The sequence below is a fragment of the Patella vulgata genome, chromosome 6 (assembly GCF_932274485.2).
Source record: "Patella vulgata chromosome 6, xgPatVulg1.2, whole genome shotgun sequence".
Taxonomy (NCBI): Eukaryota; Metazoa; Mollusca; class Gastropoda; family Patellidae; genus Patella; species Patella vulgata.
Window position 1 is genome coordinate 22,539,359 of NC_065884.2, and position 13,668 is coordinate 22,553,026.

At 35.7% G+C, this 13,668-nt stretch overlaps 1 protein-coding gene across 2 annotated transcripts in view; it reads left to right on the forward strand.

The window, feature by feature from the left end:
* Positions 1-13,668, forward strand: part of LOC126825071 (uncharacterized) — a 40,151-nt gene that overhangs the window by 25,123 nt on the left and 1,360 nt on the right. Inside the window, exons 1-4 of one of the 2 annotated variants that reach the window (XM_050554515.2) lie at positions 7,185-7,327; positions 9,150-9,452; positions 11,984-12,262; positions 12,779-13,216. In XM_050554515.2, coding sequence (XP_050410472.2) covers positions 7,273-7,327; positions 9,150-9,452; positions 11,984-12,262; positions 12,779-13,216 — 1,075 coding nt within the window. In that variant the 5' untranslated portion in view covers positions 7,185-7,272. Of the gene's footprint in view, positions 1-7,184; positions 7,328-9,149; positions 9,453-11,983; positions 12,263-12,778; positions 13,217-13,668 lie in introns of those variants that run through there. The other variant, XM_050554516.2, reaches the window with a different exon arrangement.

Here is a 13,668-nt window from a genome sequence, read left to right on the forward strand (position 1 = left end):
ACGAAAACAGAAGCCCCGTGTCCACATCAGTGGTCACGTAAAATCCTTTATATATTAGCTCCTTCGGTGCAGAACAGTAGGATGTTAAACCCCGTTTCATTTCATAAATTTGGTCGAGTCATTGCCGGACCAAAGATCTATACAAAACATTTAGGTAAGACGCTGTCTCGCTAGGCTGGCGGTCGGGTGTTCGATCCCTGCATTGGCCGAGAAAGTTCATCCAGATTTTCCGGCGTGGTTCCCCCTTGTCAGTGATGCAGGACGGAAGGCCTGACAATGACAGCTGTCTAGTCCTTCGGATGAGACGAAAAACCGAGGTCCCGAGTATACATTAGAGTGCACGTAAAAGATCCCTTGGTAGTTGGAATTCGATATAAGAGTAGGCGATAGTGCCGCTGCCCGGGCAAAATTTCCCTCATAGCACACTGTATACTGTATGCCCGTCTTCATTAGTCCAGCATAGGAGCAGAACAGTAGGACGTTAAACCCCATTTCATATTTCATCACAAAACATTTATATTTGGCTTGCCTTTTTGATTTATTAGTGTTTATTTCCGTTCAGTTCTAATAACGGCTTGATTATCATATTGTATAAAATAATCTAGATAAATTCAATAAAATGTGTTGTAGATAATGAGCCCTATTATCTATGTAAGTTGCTGGTTATATCCTCACAAGAAGAAGAGTCGCCTGTCTACTCTCGGGTGGACGATATACCCCATCCTCCCTAGATGAAAAATATGTAACATGGTACTGGACGGGGTAACATCAAAAAACACGTAAATAGGCCCTACAATGTATAGGCGTACGCACACCAAGGATTATTGGTAGTCGACAGTCTGAGTTGTTAGGCAAAACACTAGAAAACACCATACCGTAGAATTTCTTATCGCCTTCTGGTTACACGGCGGGATTTATTTAAAAGCTTGCCCTTTTGATCTCAATAGATGGTTTGTCGGTGTTGGATTGTTACTGCAGAAAATCGACTTTCAGCCCAAACAACCTGTAGGAAGGACGTAGATTAACATTTCCTCCCACTGCTAAAGACAACTAGGCGCAAGTGAATTATTGAAATAAAATTGAACCATGTGTTAGTCCCGAAATGACCTAGTTTGTGTCGAGTGGGCGTTAAGCCCCATCTCTCTCTCTCTCTCTCTCTTGCCCTCTCTCTCACACACAGTATTACTTTAACATTTATAGTTGACTAGTATCCACTTATAAGTGCTTATAAACCCCTGTCCCAACTCGCCTAATCCGGTAATAAGTGCTTATACAGAAATTATCTCGCCCCGCCTAATATCCGGTAATAAGTGCTTATAGACCAGGGGCTATGTGAGAGGGACGCAATGGCGAGCTTTGCGTCATGGTTAGGAGTTTTCGTGCCCCTTCGCAAATGGCAAAATATCACGCGGTTTCTATGCTGTCTCCAACCTTATAATCATAATCATAATGCTTAACCAGTGTCAAACATATACCGTGGGTTAGAGATGCTACAATCGACTCTAGCATGTTTCAAACAGCCCAATGTTACCCGGCGACACTGGGAGGACCCCCCCCCCCCCCCAAACACACACATCCCCCACCCCCCACACATAATATTGTTTTTTATTGGCCCGGACAGGATAGTGTTCCTCATGCAATATCATGGGTCACCACGCCCTTGTTATAAACCAGGGGCCTGTTTCACGAAATTTTAACTAAGATAAAATCCAAATTTTAGTAATTTGATTGGATAATATTAGATAGATTTTAGTGCTTAGCCAATCAAAATTGAAGTACATGTATATCTACTAGAATTTGGATTTTATCTTTAGTTAAGATTTCGAGAAACAGGGCCCTGTATCCCACCCGCCTAATATCCTATCCCACCCCGCCTAATACACTAAATATCAAATAATATCAGAACGAATGTAATTAACCTATTTTCGTCATTAGTTGATATTTTATGATATTTTAATACTTGTGCATTATATCAAATTGTTTACTGGAACTGTTTACATTTTGATGTTTACGTTCTGGTTAAGATATACCCATATATACGCTTGTTTTACTTTTCGATTAAGATAAATTTCATCCTTGTTTTACGCTTTGATTAAGATAATTTGTCGAAACCAATTCACTTTTTTACGTTTTGATTAAGTTACATTTGACGAGTCACATCTTGTTTTACGTTTCCATTAAGATAATTTGACAAGACCTTTTCTCCTTTGTGTTACGTTTTGATTAATACCCCGTTCAGACGCTTAAGTTGAACTGGTTTAAAAACCCCGGGGATCGTTAAACCAGTTTAACTTAAGCGTCTGAACGCACATGTGGGGCAAATAAACCAGTTTAAAAACCCCAGCTCGCGACCTGTCTTCGAGAAGGCTTTTTATTTTAAACCGGTTCATAGCCGTCTGAACGGGTTGGCTTAAAAACCCCAGCTCCAGCTTTCTTTGGACATGCGCAATACGCTACATTCCTGGGAAAATGGCGGCTTCATGCAGTGCCGATGCCAGTATTATTGAAAACGACCATACTAATAATAGAGGGGTGAACTGGGGCGACGAAGAAACACATTTCCTCATTTGTGTGTGGGGAGAGGACGCCATTCAAGGACAGCTGGATGGCACCGTCCGAAACAAAAAGGTGTGACAGTCTATTGCCAATAGACTTGAGGTTAGTTATTTCTTTTCGGTTTCGCGGGTTGACTTATTTCTGACCTGATCAGTTCAGACGAGCCAGTCTTTATTTCTAACAAAATTGTATTTTTAATTTATACCTATATGTATTTTGTATGTACCTTTAGAGAATATAATGCCGTCACATGAGTAAGGCCTACATTGGCTACAAATGCAACATTTCTTTCCTGAATCTATAAATTTTTGATTCATCACACCTAATAAAAATATACTATTTATAATAGCGTAAGCATTTTTCATAAATCCCGGTTTTCTCATATTCTAGTAATACATGTATTTTATATTTTCTATCAGGAAAATGGGTACAAAAAATCTGCAGACGCCTGCAAGAATCGTATAAAAAAACATGAAGCATTCTTATAAAAAAATAAAGGACCACAACAATAAAAGTAGGAGTGGTAAGAAAACTGGAAAGTTTTATGATGCAATGGATAAAATATTGGGAACCAGACCCGCTACCCGTCCAACACATATTCTGGAGACAAGTATTAATTCAGGTAAGCGTACATGTTATTGTCAGGAGCAAGACTAAATCGATGCGGTAGTTTGCAGGCAATATAAGCAGCTTACTAACATGGGATCGAACTCACATAGGCCTATACATACAAAACAAATTAAATCAAAATTTTTTGGATAATAGCCATTGGAAATGAAATGAAATGGGGTTTAACGTCCTACTGTTCTGCTCCTAAACTGTGCTAATGAAGACGGTCATACGCCATACAGTGTGCTATGAGGGAAATTTTGCCCGGGCAGCGGCGCTATGGCCTACTCTTATATCGAATTCCAACTGCCAAGAGATCTTTTACATGCACTCCAATGTGTACACGCGACCTCGGTTTTTTGTCCCATCCGAACAACTAGACAGCTGTCCTTGTCAGGCCCTCCGTCCAGCATCACTGACAAGGGGAAACCACGCTGGAAAATCTGGATGAACTTTCTCCAGAGAATTTTGTTTATGATTTTAATACATAATAAGATCGGATTCAAAATAGTGTAGCCAGGAATAGGGAAAACAAAACAGAAGAGTGACTTAATAAGGTGTATACCTATATGGAAATAAAATGCAGGACTTGAAGTGTTCTCTGACTATGTGTCAGTGACAGGTCTGACAGGTAGTAAGTAGGTGGACTAAATTTACTAATGTTCAGGAAATTGACTCCAGACCACAATAGGCCTACTCACATATTATGTCACATATATTTTATTATTCCTTTCCAATATGGTTTTTTTTGGTACATGCCTGACCCCCAGGGACAGAACCACGCCCAATTATTGTATAAGAACTTTAACACACCATCCACACAAGTTTTCATCTATAGCATTTTGAAGTATCTACACAGAAGTACATGTGTAACGGCACCATGGTAAATATTGTGGGTTTTTTTGGATAATTAAGAGTGACAGGTTAGTTACTGAAGGGATATTTCGAGGCCCGAATTGTCAATCATTGTTCATTTATTTAAACATTAAAGAGTTATTTTATTTACTTACAGGGCCAGAAAAGAAAAAAAGAAACAGAGAGGATATAATCCAACGTGTTCTGAATGAGGCAACAACAAGCTTTATAAATTATCAAAGAGAACAAGAAAGATCATATTTTGAATTCGAAGAAAAAAGAATGAGAATGGAGGCCGATTCAGAGAGACGTAGAGAAGAGCAGAGACGGGAGGATCGACTTAGAGCTGAGGAACAACGACGTGAGGATAGGGAAAGAGATAGTCAACATGAATTAACATTATGGAGTTTGTTTGCCAATCAGGGATTTCAGCAGCATCAATTTTCTCAACAACAAAATGGACATGTTCCGCAGCCACAATTTTTACAAGGAGCTAATGGACACACATATACAAATTTATAAAACCATATTATTTTCAAGACCTATCATTTTGTACCAAAAGTTCTGCAATGTAGAGCGTTTATTTTCATTGATAACAGTTTATTTTTGTTTGTAGAAATACATAGTTTTATTTATCATTCCATTGTGCCATGGCTCAAGTTTTAATAAATTTATTTCCATGTTTTAATTATAAATATCCATATCATTAACAAATGTATTATGAAGCTTAATCATAGTATTTTCAAGATGTAACATTTTGTGCCAAAATATCTGACATGTAGTGCATTTATTGTCATTGATAACAGTTTATTTTTGTTTCTACAAATACATGAATTTTATTTGTCATTCCATTTTACCATGGCTCAAGTTTTAATAAATTTATTTCCATGTTTTAATTATTAATATCCATATCATTTTCAAATGTGTCATGAAGCTGATGTATGTACTTGGTTGTGAAAGTGAACTGTAGTTTAACACGTTTTATGTGATTTCAGTTTTTATGAATTTAAATTACCAGTATGAGATTAATTGTTTCAATGGCATTTAGCAATTGAACTGGGAAAAGTTGGCTTCTTATCTTTATCAAATAATGCGAAACGGTATGTGATGGGTGTTTTCTTCATTGTAAGTCAATTGTTAAGCCCCTAATAACAACAAAACAGTCTGGTATGTTTTCAAAAATGGTAAATTCTCTTTTATTTTATACATTAATTGAAAGACATAAATTAAAAATTGATCAATAACTTTATAGTAAGGCTGGGAATCGATATGAAATTTCAATATCGATTATCGGCAAGAATTTGTCAGCGATTATCGATAATAATCGATTATCATTCTTCCGGAAAAACCGAACTTTACCGACCTGTTATTTGTGTTGATCGAGTTACAGTAGTGTTATTATCCTTGTCTAATACTGTGCCGATGTACGTAAAAAAATCAATTAATGTAAAATAATTAGTTGCTAAATGTAGGATTAACTTGAGTATTATTCTAAGTTTTGTTCTTGATTCATTTGAACCTTTTATTTATTCCAATATCTCCGATAAATACAAAGACAATACATGGTTTCTCTTTGCAAGTTACTGGCGATCACACAGTGTTACTAATAATAGAATAAAATATAATAGAAGACGTCTATTGATTGGACAATAAAAAAATAATTACCGGCTTTCAAAGTAGAATTTTTATGATTGGTTAATTTTGACGAAAACCAAAGTAGAATTCTTCCAAGAAATTACGAGAGATATAGATATTTTCCCGGGAAGTCAAAAACGTGTTTTGTATGGGCTGTATCTGACATGATTTAGTAATAAAAGCTGAGTTGATCATTAATAATACAATTAGTTTTATCGTGAAAGCAGACAATTTCTCTACAAATCAATCAAGAGCAAAGAAGGGAGATAATTCTAATTTTACTATATCACGTGCGATCGTTATTGTTCACAAAGTGCGTGACCTATTTTAGTTTCAACTAGTAATAACAACAAAAACAACGAAAATATTAAAATAATGTATTTAATCTTAAAGTTTAGTTTTTTTTACAATAATATATATTTAAAATGTGCCAGTTTGTAAGCGCAGAGGGGGGAAATTGTTGTGTTGACGTTGTGTATTCGTTCATTCGTCTGCATGCCAGACTACGGCAAGTTCAGTCATGTGAAAGTGACCGTAACTTGCCGTCAGAAGGTAAATATACCGATAATCGATATTTGAATTTCAATATCGATTATCGTATCGCTAAATAACTTCTACCGATTATCGATTATATCGATATTTTTGCACAGCCTTACTTTATAGTGTAGGCTTGTACAGTGGACTCTGAATATTCCAAATTATTAGACCAATTTGGGGACCCCAGTTTCATGATTTCCGTTGAATTAACATTGGATAATTCGGCCTTCAATCAGTGGGTGTTAACCGACAAGCAATCAATTATCGGTGAGCTTAAAGTATGTCAGTCTTTGTTGATAAAACCTTGATAATTTTTTAATTTCTTGTAAGAGAGCGCTTGGTATTTCATTTCATTTTCTCGCATCAAATACAGCGATGTTTACATATTCTACCAGGAAATGGTATGTACGCATGCGTAGTTAACTCTAACCTCCGACCGAAGAGGTCAGAATAGTTAAACTGGTTTGACTTATAGTACGTGTGAACGCAACACGACGCTGTCTTAAAAACCCCGGCGATTTTGAACTGGTTTAAAAATAAGCGTCTGAACGGGGTATAAGAGATAATATTTGACGAGACACATGATACCCTTGTTTTACGTTTTAAGTTAAATTTGGCGAGACTTGTTTGCATTTTGATTAAGAAGCATTTAACAAGACAATATCGGCAATGTTTTAGTAATGTAAACATATTCTGACGTTACATTATTAATCAGTCCAGTAATTTAGATTGTGTAATAATGTGTGAAGAGGGTATTATTATTTCCAAAACCAAAAATAACTTATAAATAGAAACTGCAATTATTCTATTTATGTTTTGGGGAATTAACTGTTGTTGCGAGTCTGTAACCATCCAACTTCACTTATTTACTTTTATATAGAGAAATTGAATAACAAATATTAGACCAAGGCGGCTAATCTTTTCATGGAATAACAATCAAATACAAAGAGACGGCAACAAGGAAGATGACTATCGTTTGTATGTACAGGTATTTTAGATAATATTTTAATGCATTAGAAAGTGAATATAGGCTGCTTGTAACCAGAGAAAGTAGTAACTATACCGTATGAAACACACGAAATGGAGAATTTGTATTTGTTTCTATTATGTATAGCATTGATCTACAATTTTCTGGGTATGTATACTATAATATGCAATATAATATTTATTATGTATAACATTAATCTACAATTTTCTAGGTATGTATACTATAATATGCAATATAATATTTATTATGTATATCAGTAATCTACAATTTTCTGGGTATGTATACATATAATATGCAATATAATATTTATTTTTTAAAATCATATGAAAAACGAATTAAGGGTTCGTTTTAAGCTAATTACATACATGATCAGAAATTAGTTTCTTTATCAAATAAATTTCGGTCACTTGTTGAACTGGATTCGATGGCTACTGTCCACCAAATTCAAACTTTTTATATGGGCCGTGTAATTTGTATCTATTCTAGATCAAATTGTTCTGCAGATTTCATAATTTATACTTTCGAACTACAAAAAGGTGCCTATTATGCAAGGTTTCAACTGTCGTACAATGCGTTACGATAGGATTGTCCCTATTGGGTCCACGATCTGGTACGTCCAGATACGTTCGGAAACGTTTCGATACGATCAACACGACTGACCTCAATATACTGTATGATACCTGATAGGATCACCACGATAACTTCACGATTAAAACCACGATTTCATCGCAGCACGATTTCAATCGCAGCACGAATCGTGATAATGGGAACCGAGCATAAAGAGCAAGATCTATTTCTTAAGGCCAAATCAATTTTCGTCAAGGTCGCTGATATGTAAATAAGGCTAGGGCACGTGATTGTTGGCGAGATTGTAGATTAGGGTTAGGGTAAGCTTTAGGGCTAGGTCCAGTGTTAGGTTTAAAAGAATTCTGCCCCCCCCCCCCGCATACCAATTGACTTGACAAGTGTCACTTGACGGTAGGCCTACATGATTATGATGTAATTTCCTTTAAGGCCGACCAAGCCACATGGTGACCTAGTTTCTGGCATTGAATGTATGCGTTTACATGTTAATGCATAAGTGATAGTAACTTTTAGCTTTGGGTGTTCTTGTTTTAATCTGTCTTCTTATTGGATTTCCATGAATTTTTTTTATTTGTCGTGTATAGAAAAGACATGTTGTTAAAGCGTATTAAAGGCTGGGTTTGGTTAAAATGGTATTTGATACAGAATGGGTGTCAACTTTCAGATGTATCGTTAGATTAGGTTCAGTGTCGTTTGAGGGGTGTTATAATTTGAAGTGTAGTTTGAAGTGGTAATTGGAGCAGTATATAGCTGAAATAGAAATTATGATATATCCTGTTGTTGGAAAGTTTGATTTGTCGCAGCTTAGGAGACACATTTTATTTCTTCAGCGAAATAATCTGTCTATGCAAATTCAATACAATTAAATTAGGCAAAGATGTATACAATTTACAAATCTGATATGACAAATGTATGATTGTAAGACACAAAAATTAATTTTAAGATACAAAAGTCGAAATACGACAACAAATAAAGAAATAAGAATTAAGATAAAAAGGGCTGTTTGGTCTTTTATATAATCTAACCTGGTGACGATTATATACTTTCACATAAAAATTTTATTCGTATTATTATATTAGATTGTAATATTTGTGGTAAAATATCGCAGTTTCGAATACCATGCATCGTGGACCACGAAGACTCTTTCAATGTTACTGGTCCACACAGTGGTGCACACACAAAGAACCAGTAGCACAAGTCTATATGCCCTTCCCTGGTATTACCAACGCGATCATGGTAAATAAATGAACGATATGTCGTCGACATGATTATTAAACTTATTCCTTTCCTTCGTCTAGTCAACAATTAAAAAAAAAAGATTTCGTAACTGTGACTTTTTTGTATATCTTTATACTTTGGACTCTTTATTTTCTTACTCTTTCAGATGCCACTCAGCTGTCAGTTAGCTACAAGCCACCATTCCAGCTGAAATGTAAGCATAATGAACTGACTAAAACTGTTATGTGGAAAAAGGATGGAGTTATCAAGTTCGAATGTGAACCACCTTACATGGCCGGACAATGTGTCGTTAAAGATGAAACATTAAAGGAATTTAATATCGATTCTCTTACAAGAACGTCATCTTTAATTGTCACGAGTGATAATATCAATGAATGGAAAGAGAAAGGAACAGTATGGAGTTGCTACCATGACAAACAATTTGATTTTTATAATTTCACTAATACAGGTAAAAGGTTAAAATATTATCTTTATCCGACAGTTTATATGACTAATAGTCGTACCCGTACAAACCAAACATTTTATGTTCTGAATTTCAGACTTCGGTTTCTGAAATCCAAGTCCAAAATATGATTTCAGAAGGACCGATGGGCTCTATACATTTGAGGAGTTAGTTCACATAATTCAGAAAGTTAGTCGAGTCTGCGCTAGGGTTCTTGTCAGACGGAATAGAAAACTAAACCTTCAATTTTAAAATTTGTAAAAGTTCTTAAATTCTATTGAGGTATTTTCAAGCATTAATAGAATTAAACTATTTGAAGCTGAATAGCTTGTTCTTTCGCAGCCATTGACATATTAAAGGGGCATTATGGGAGATTAAAACATAGATATGACGTCAACCTTTGATGTTCTTAACCATTATATAAGAGAATGTACGATTTTCTTAAACAATCGTCTATTATTTATAAAACTGTCCATTATTGATTGAAAATAATGGACAGTTTTATAAATGATAGACGATTGTTTAAGAAAATACCAATAATAGACACGTATCTGAAAAATGAACATGTATTTTGGGATAATTTATTCTCTGAACAAATTAAGTTACAGAACATGAAATTACTTTAAAACCTCATAGTTACCGAAATGTCACATGACAGAATGTTGATTTCACGTGTTTGTCTACATAAAGAATTCCACTTAAATCCGTCCGTTATATGTCACTTATTCGTTTAATAGTTCGTTCGGCACTAGATCGATGATACGTTTTTATACGCCCACATTTTCACATCTTCTTTGTGGATACTCTACAGGTCATAACTTGAAATATAGGTATATATCCCAAAGATCTCGGTTCCTTTCGATATTGGCTTGTATGGGACCGTAACTTCGTGGATTACGGCCCCTGACTGTACACACTAGAGGTCACAATTATTAGCCCATTTTGGTGAAACTGAACATGTGTGTTTATAACCCAAAGATATGGATTCCTTGCGATATTGGCGCATCGGACCGTAACTTCCTAGATTATGGCCCCGGATTGAACAGAAAAAAAACGTGCTTTGAGCAAGTGGAACCTATGCAGGTCACAATTTTTATCCGATTATAAAAAACGTTCAAATATATCACCGTTACACCATAATTACAGTTGAGTTTGAATTTCGTGAATTGGGTTGTTCCTTTGATCCTACGTCCTGTCACTTATATCAGAGTATATATAAAATTTAAATCAAAATTGGGCCGGCTAGTACCCTCCATATTAACCACAGTATTAAGAAAATTATCAACATCTAAATCATTCTCGTGAGTAGCCTTTCCATCACAACTTTGGTGGCTATTATCCCCCACATCAAGAACATCACAATTTTTACGGCTATATTAACCCCAGTATTAAGAAAATTATCAATATCTAAATCATTCTCGTGAGCAGCCTTTCAATCAATACTTTGGCGGCTATTATCCCCCACATCAAGAACATCACAATTACGGCTATTATCTTCCATATCGAGTACATTACCAATGTAATCAATATCCAAATGCTTATCACATAATATATTCTCATTATTAATATTTATTTGTTTTCGACTGCGTTGTAAACATGTCGTCTCCATGTAGAATATTTTGGACTGTCTGTGTATTCTTGCTTTGTATATGACTGGAGTGTTTTGTCACATGCATTCATGAGCATGTGCATGTTGTTTTAAGAATATATCCATTATTTTATGGCTTGTTGTTTTAGAAAACTATCCATTATTTGTATCTCTATGGTGCTATGTTTTAAGTTTGATAATAACCTCAGACGCCCCTCAGTTGTTCTTTCTATTTACATAATGGACAGTCTTCGGCCATTATCCATCACTTAGATAAAGAGTTGACAGTTCTCGCTATAATAGTTAAAAAATAGATAACGTAAATAGAATGTGCTAAAAATTTCAGTCAAATGGCTCCACTCTGAACCGAGATAATAGCTTTTGAATTTTAGGATAGCCTTCGTCATTATTAAAGTCGGTAGGATACAAAAACGAATTCTCGATTAATTATTTTTTTACGTTTAATTATTTTTTTCAAAATTTTTTCCAATCCGCTAAATATCACAGGCTAGCGATGGCATCGAGAGTTGATTATGGCCTGGAGAAGTTAATTAATGTCGAATTAATAATTAAGATAATATTTCAGGCCTAACGAAAGATCCGCAATAGGTAGATTTAGCTCTTGCATAATGTATGTTTAATTTTGTAAAACCTTCTAGCTTCCATTGTCACCCGATCGCACCGCCTTCTAGGCTGTTGAGCAATGAAATGCCAGGGCTTAGGCTATGGATCCGGACATCAAGTGACCAAATAGCTGACCGACAGACCGGCTTCACACATTTTATCGACCCCTTCTTTCTCTCCAAATATAGCTTCCAAAACTTATGGATTCGTCCAGATCCCATAAAAGAATTACGACGACGGGTTATTTTTTAACAGGCCATGTGAGTTTTATGAATATTTGACAAAGCGGCTGTAATAATTATGACAATAATATATTTCTTTGCAGTAAGACCTGATATCACAAATGTACTAATTAATTCAAACGCGACAGTTGATAAAAAGATCAAATTGACCTGCGAGGTGAACAGTTCTGTACCTTATACTGTCACCATTTCTAGTGAACGTCGTGGAGTCTTATACACGATCAACAACACCCAGAATTCTGTTGAATCATCATTTGAACTAACCACAGAATGTAATGATAATATAGATACATTTACTTGTATGGCTGATAATGGTAAGAGTTATCCTGTCACAAGAAACTTCGAAAATATCAGTGTAAAATGTAAGTAAAAGACGAAACTAAATATTTATTATAAATCACTGTCATTAATGTTGTTTGCCTTAGAGTCAACGATAGAATCACTGTTAAACCCGTAGAAAAGTCATTGCTAATAATTGTTCAGGTAGGATAATTGATACCACAATTCTGAGATAACATTATGTTTTTGCATTGACACCACTCGGTATATTTTTCTACCGCAGTAATCTGGTTTGTAAATCCTAATCATGTATAGCAATCTTTTTTTCCCCAATTTTGTATGGCAATATTTGTTGACTTAATGGTTTAGAATCATTGGAATGCTGAAAAAATGCTAAAGGCCATGAAATGGTTAGGAATCCATGTCCAATTCTGAACCCAAGAGACCGGTGTAGAAAATAGAGCTAGCTATATATATTTAGTTTTCGAGCAATAGTTACCTATGTCCATAACCTTGAATTGATAAGCATGACAACATTGTCTTGAAATGCCAACTAAAGTCAAACTGTCGTACTTTCAAATATGAAATTATTTATATAGGTGACGTTCGAATTTTAAATGCTGAAATAGTGACGACAGTGAATGCCAGACTGGGTAGTGATGTAGTCTTATCAGTTCCGTATTCGGGAGATAAAACGCCATCTTCTGTAATGTGGTATAGACAGACTAAAGATGGCCTACTAATCACGTTGGAGAATTACCGTATAAAACAATCAAACGCATCTCACCACCATTCAAAACAGTTGATAATATACTCCATACAACCTCAAGATGCCGGTCAGTATAGCGTTGAGTTATCTTACGAAGATGTGAAGAAACTTCAAGTTGTATTTACTGTTAATATTGAGTCAGACGATCAGGACCAGAGTGCACCATTTGGTGGATATGTAGGTGTTGGTATAGGCGCAGGTGGAACTCTGCTGTTAGAAATTATCATCATTGTCATCGCCTGTATTATTCACAAAAAAAGAAACGAGGGTAAGTGCAAGAAAAATATGCAATATACATGTTTTCCCCCATTTTATACACCAACATGTCCGTCGCTCCGTCCGTAAATAATGGCTATACTTTGTACGGTTTTCTTTCAAATAGGATGAACTCTGTCGATATTCAGCGTTCGATGACCTTCAATTCCGGAGTTATCCTCTTCTCCAAACACCTTGTTAACGCGATAGAGGCTACGGCTTGAAGGGATTGCTTTCGAATTTTGTTTGAAGGATTGGGGCCATGAAAGAAAGAACATTATCGACATTCAGCGCTCCGCGTCCTTCAGTCCCGGTTAACACCCCTGTCCCCATTTTTCTGAAGCCTTCTTAACATGTTAGAACAGTTTTTAACGGATTTCTCTTACGGGTCCCGTGTTTGATTCTTACCTTGGCCGAGAAAGTTCATCGGGATTTTCCGGCGCGGTTCCCCCATGTCAGTGATGC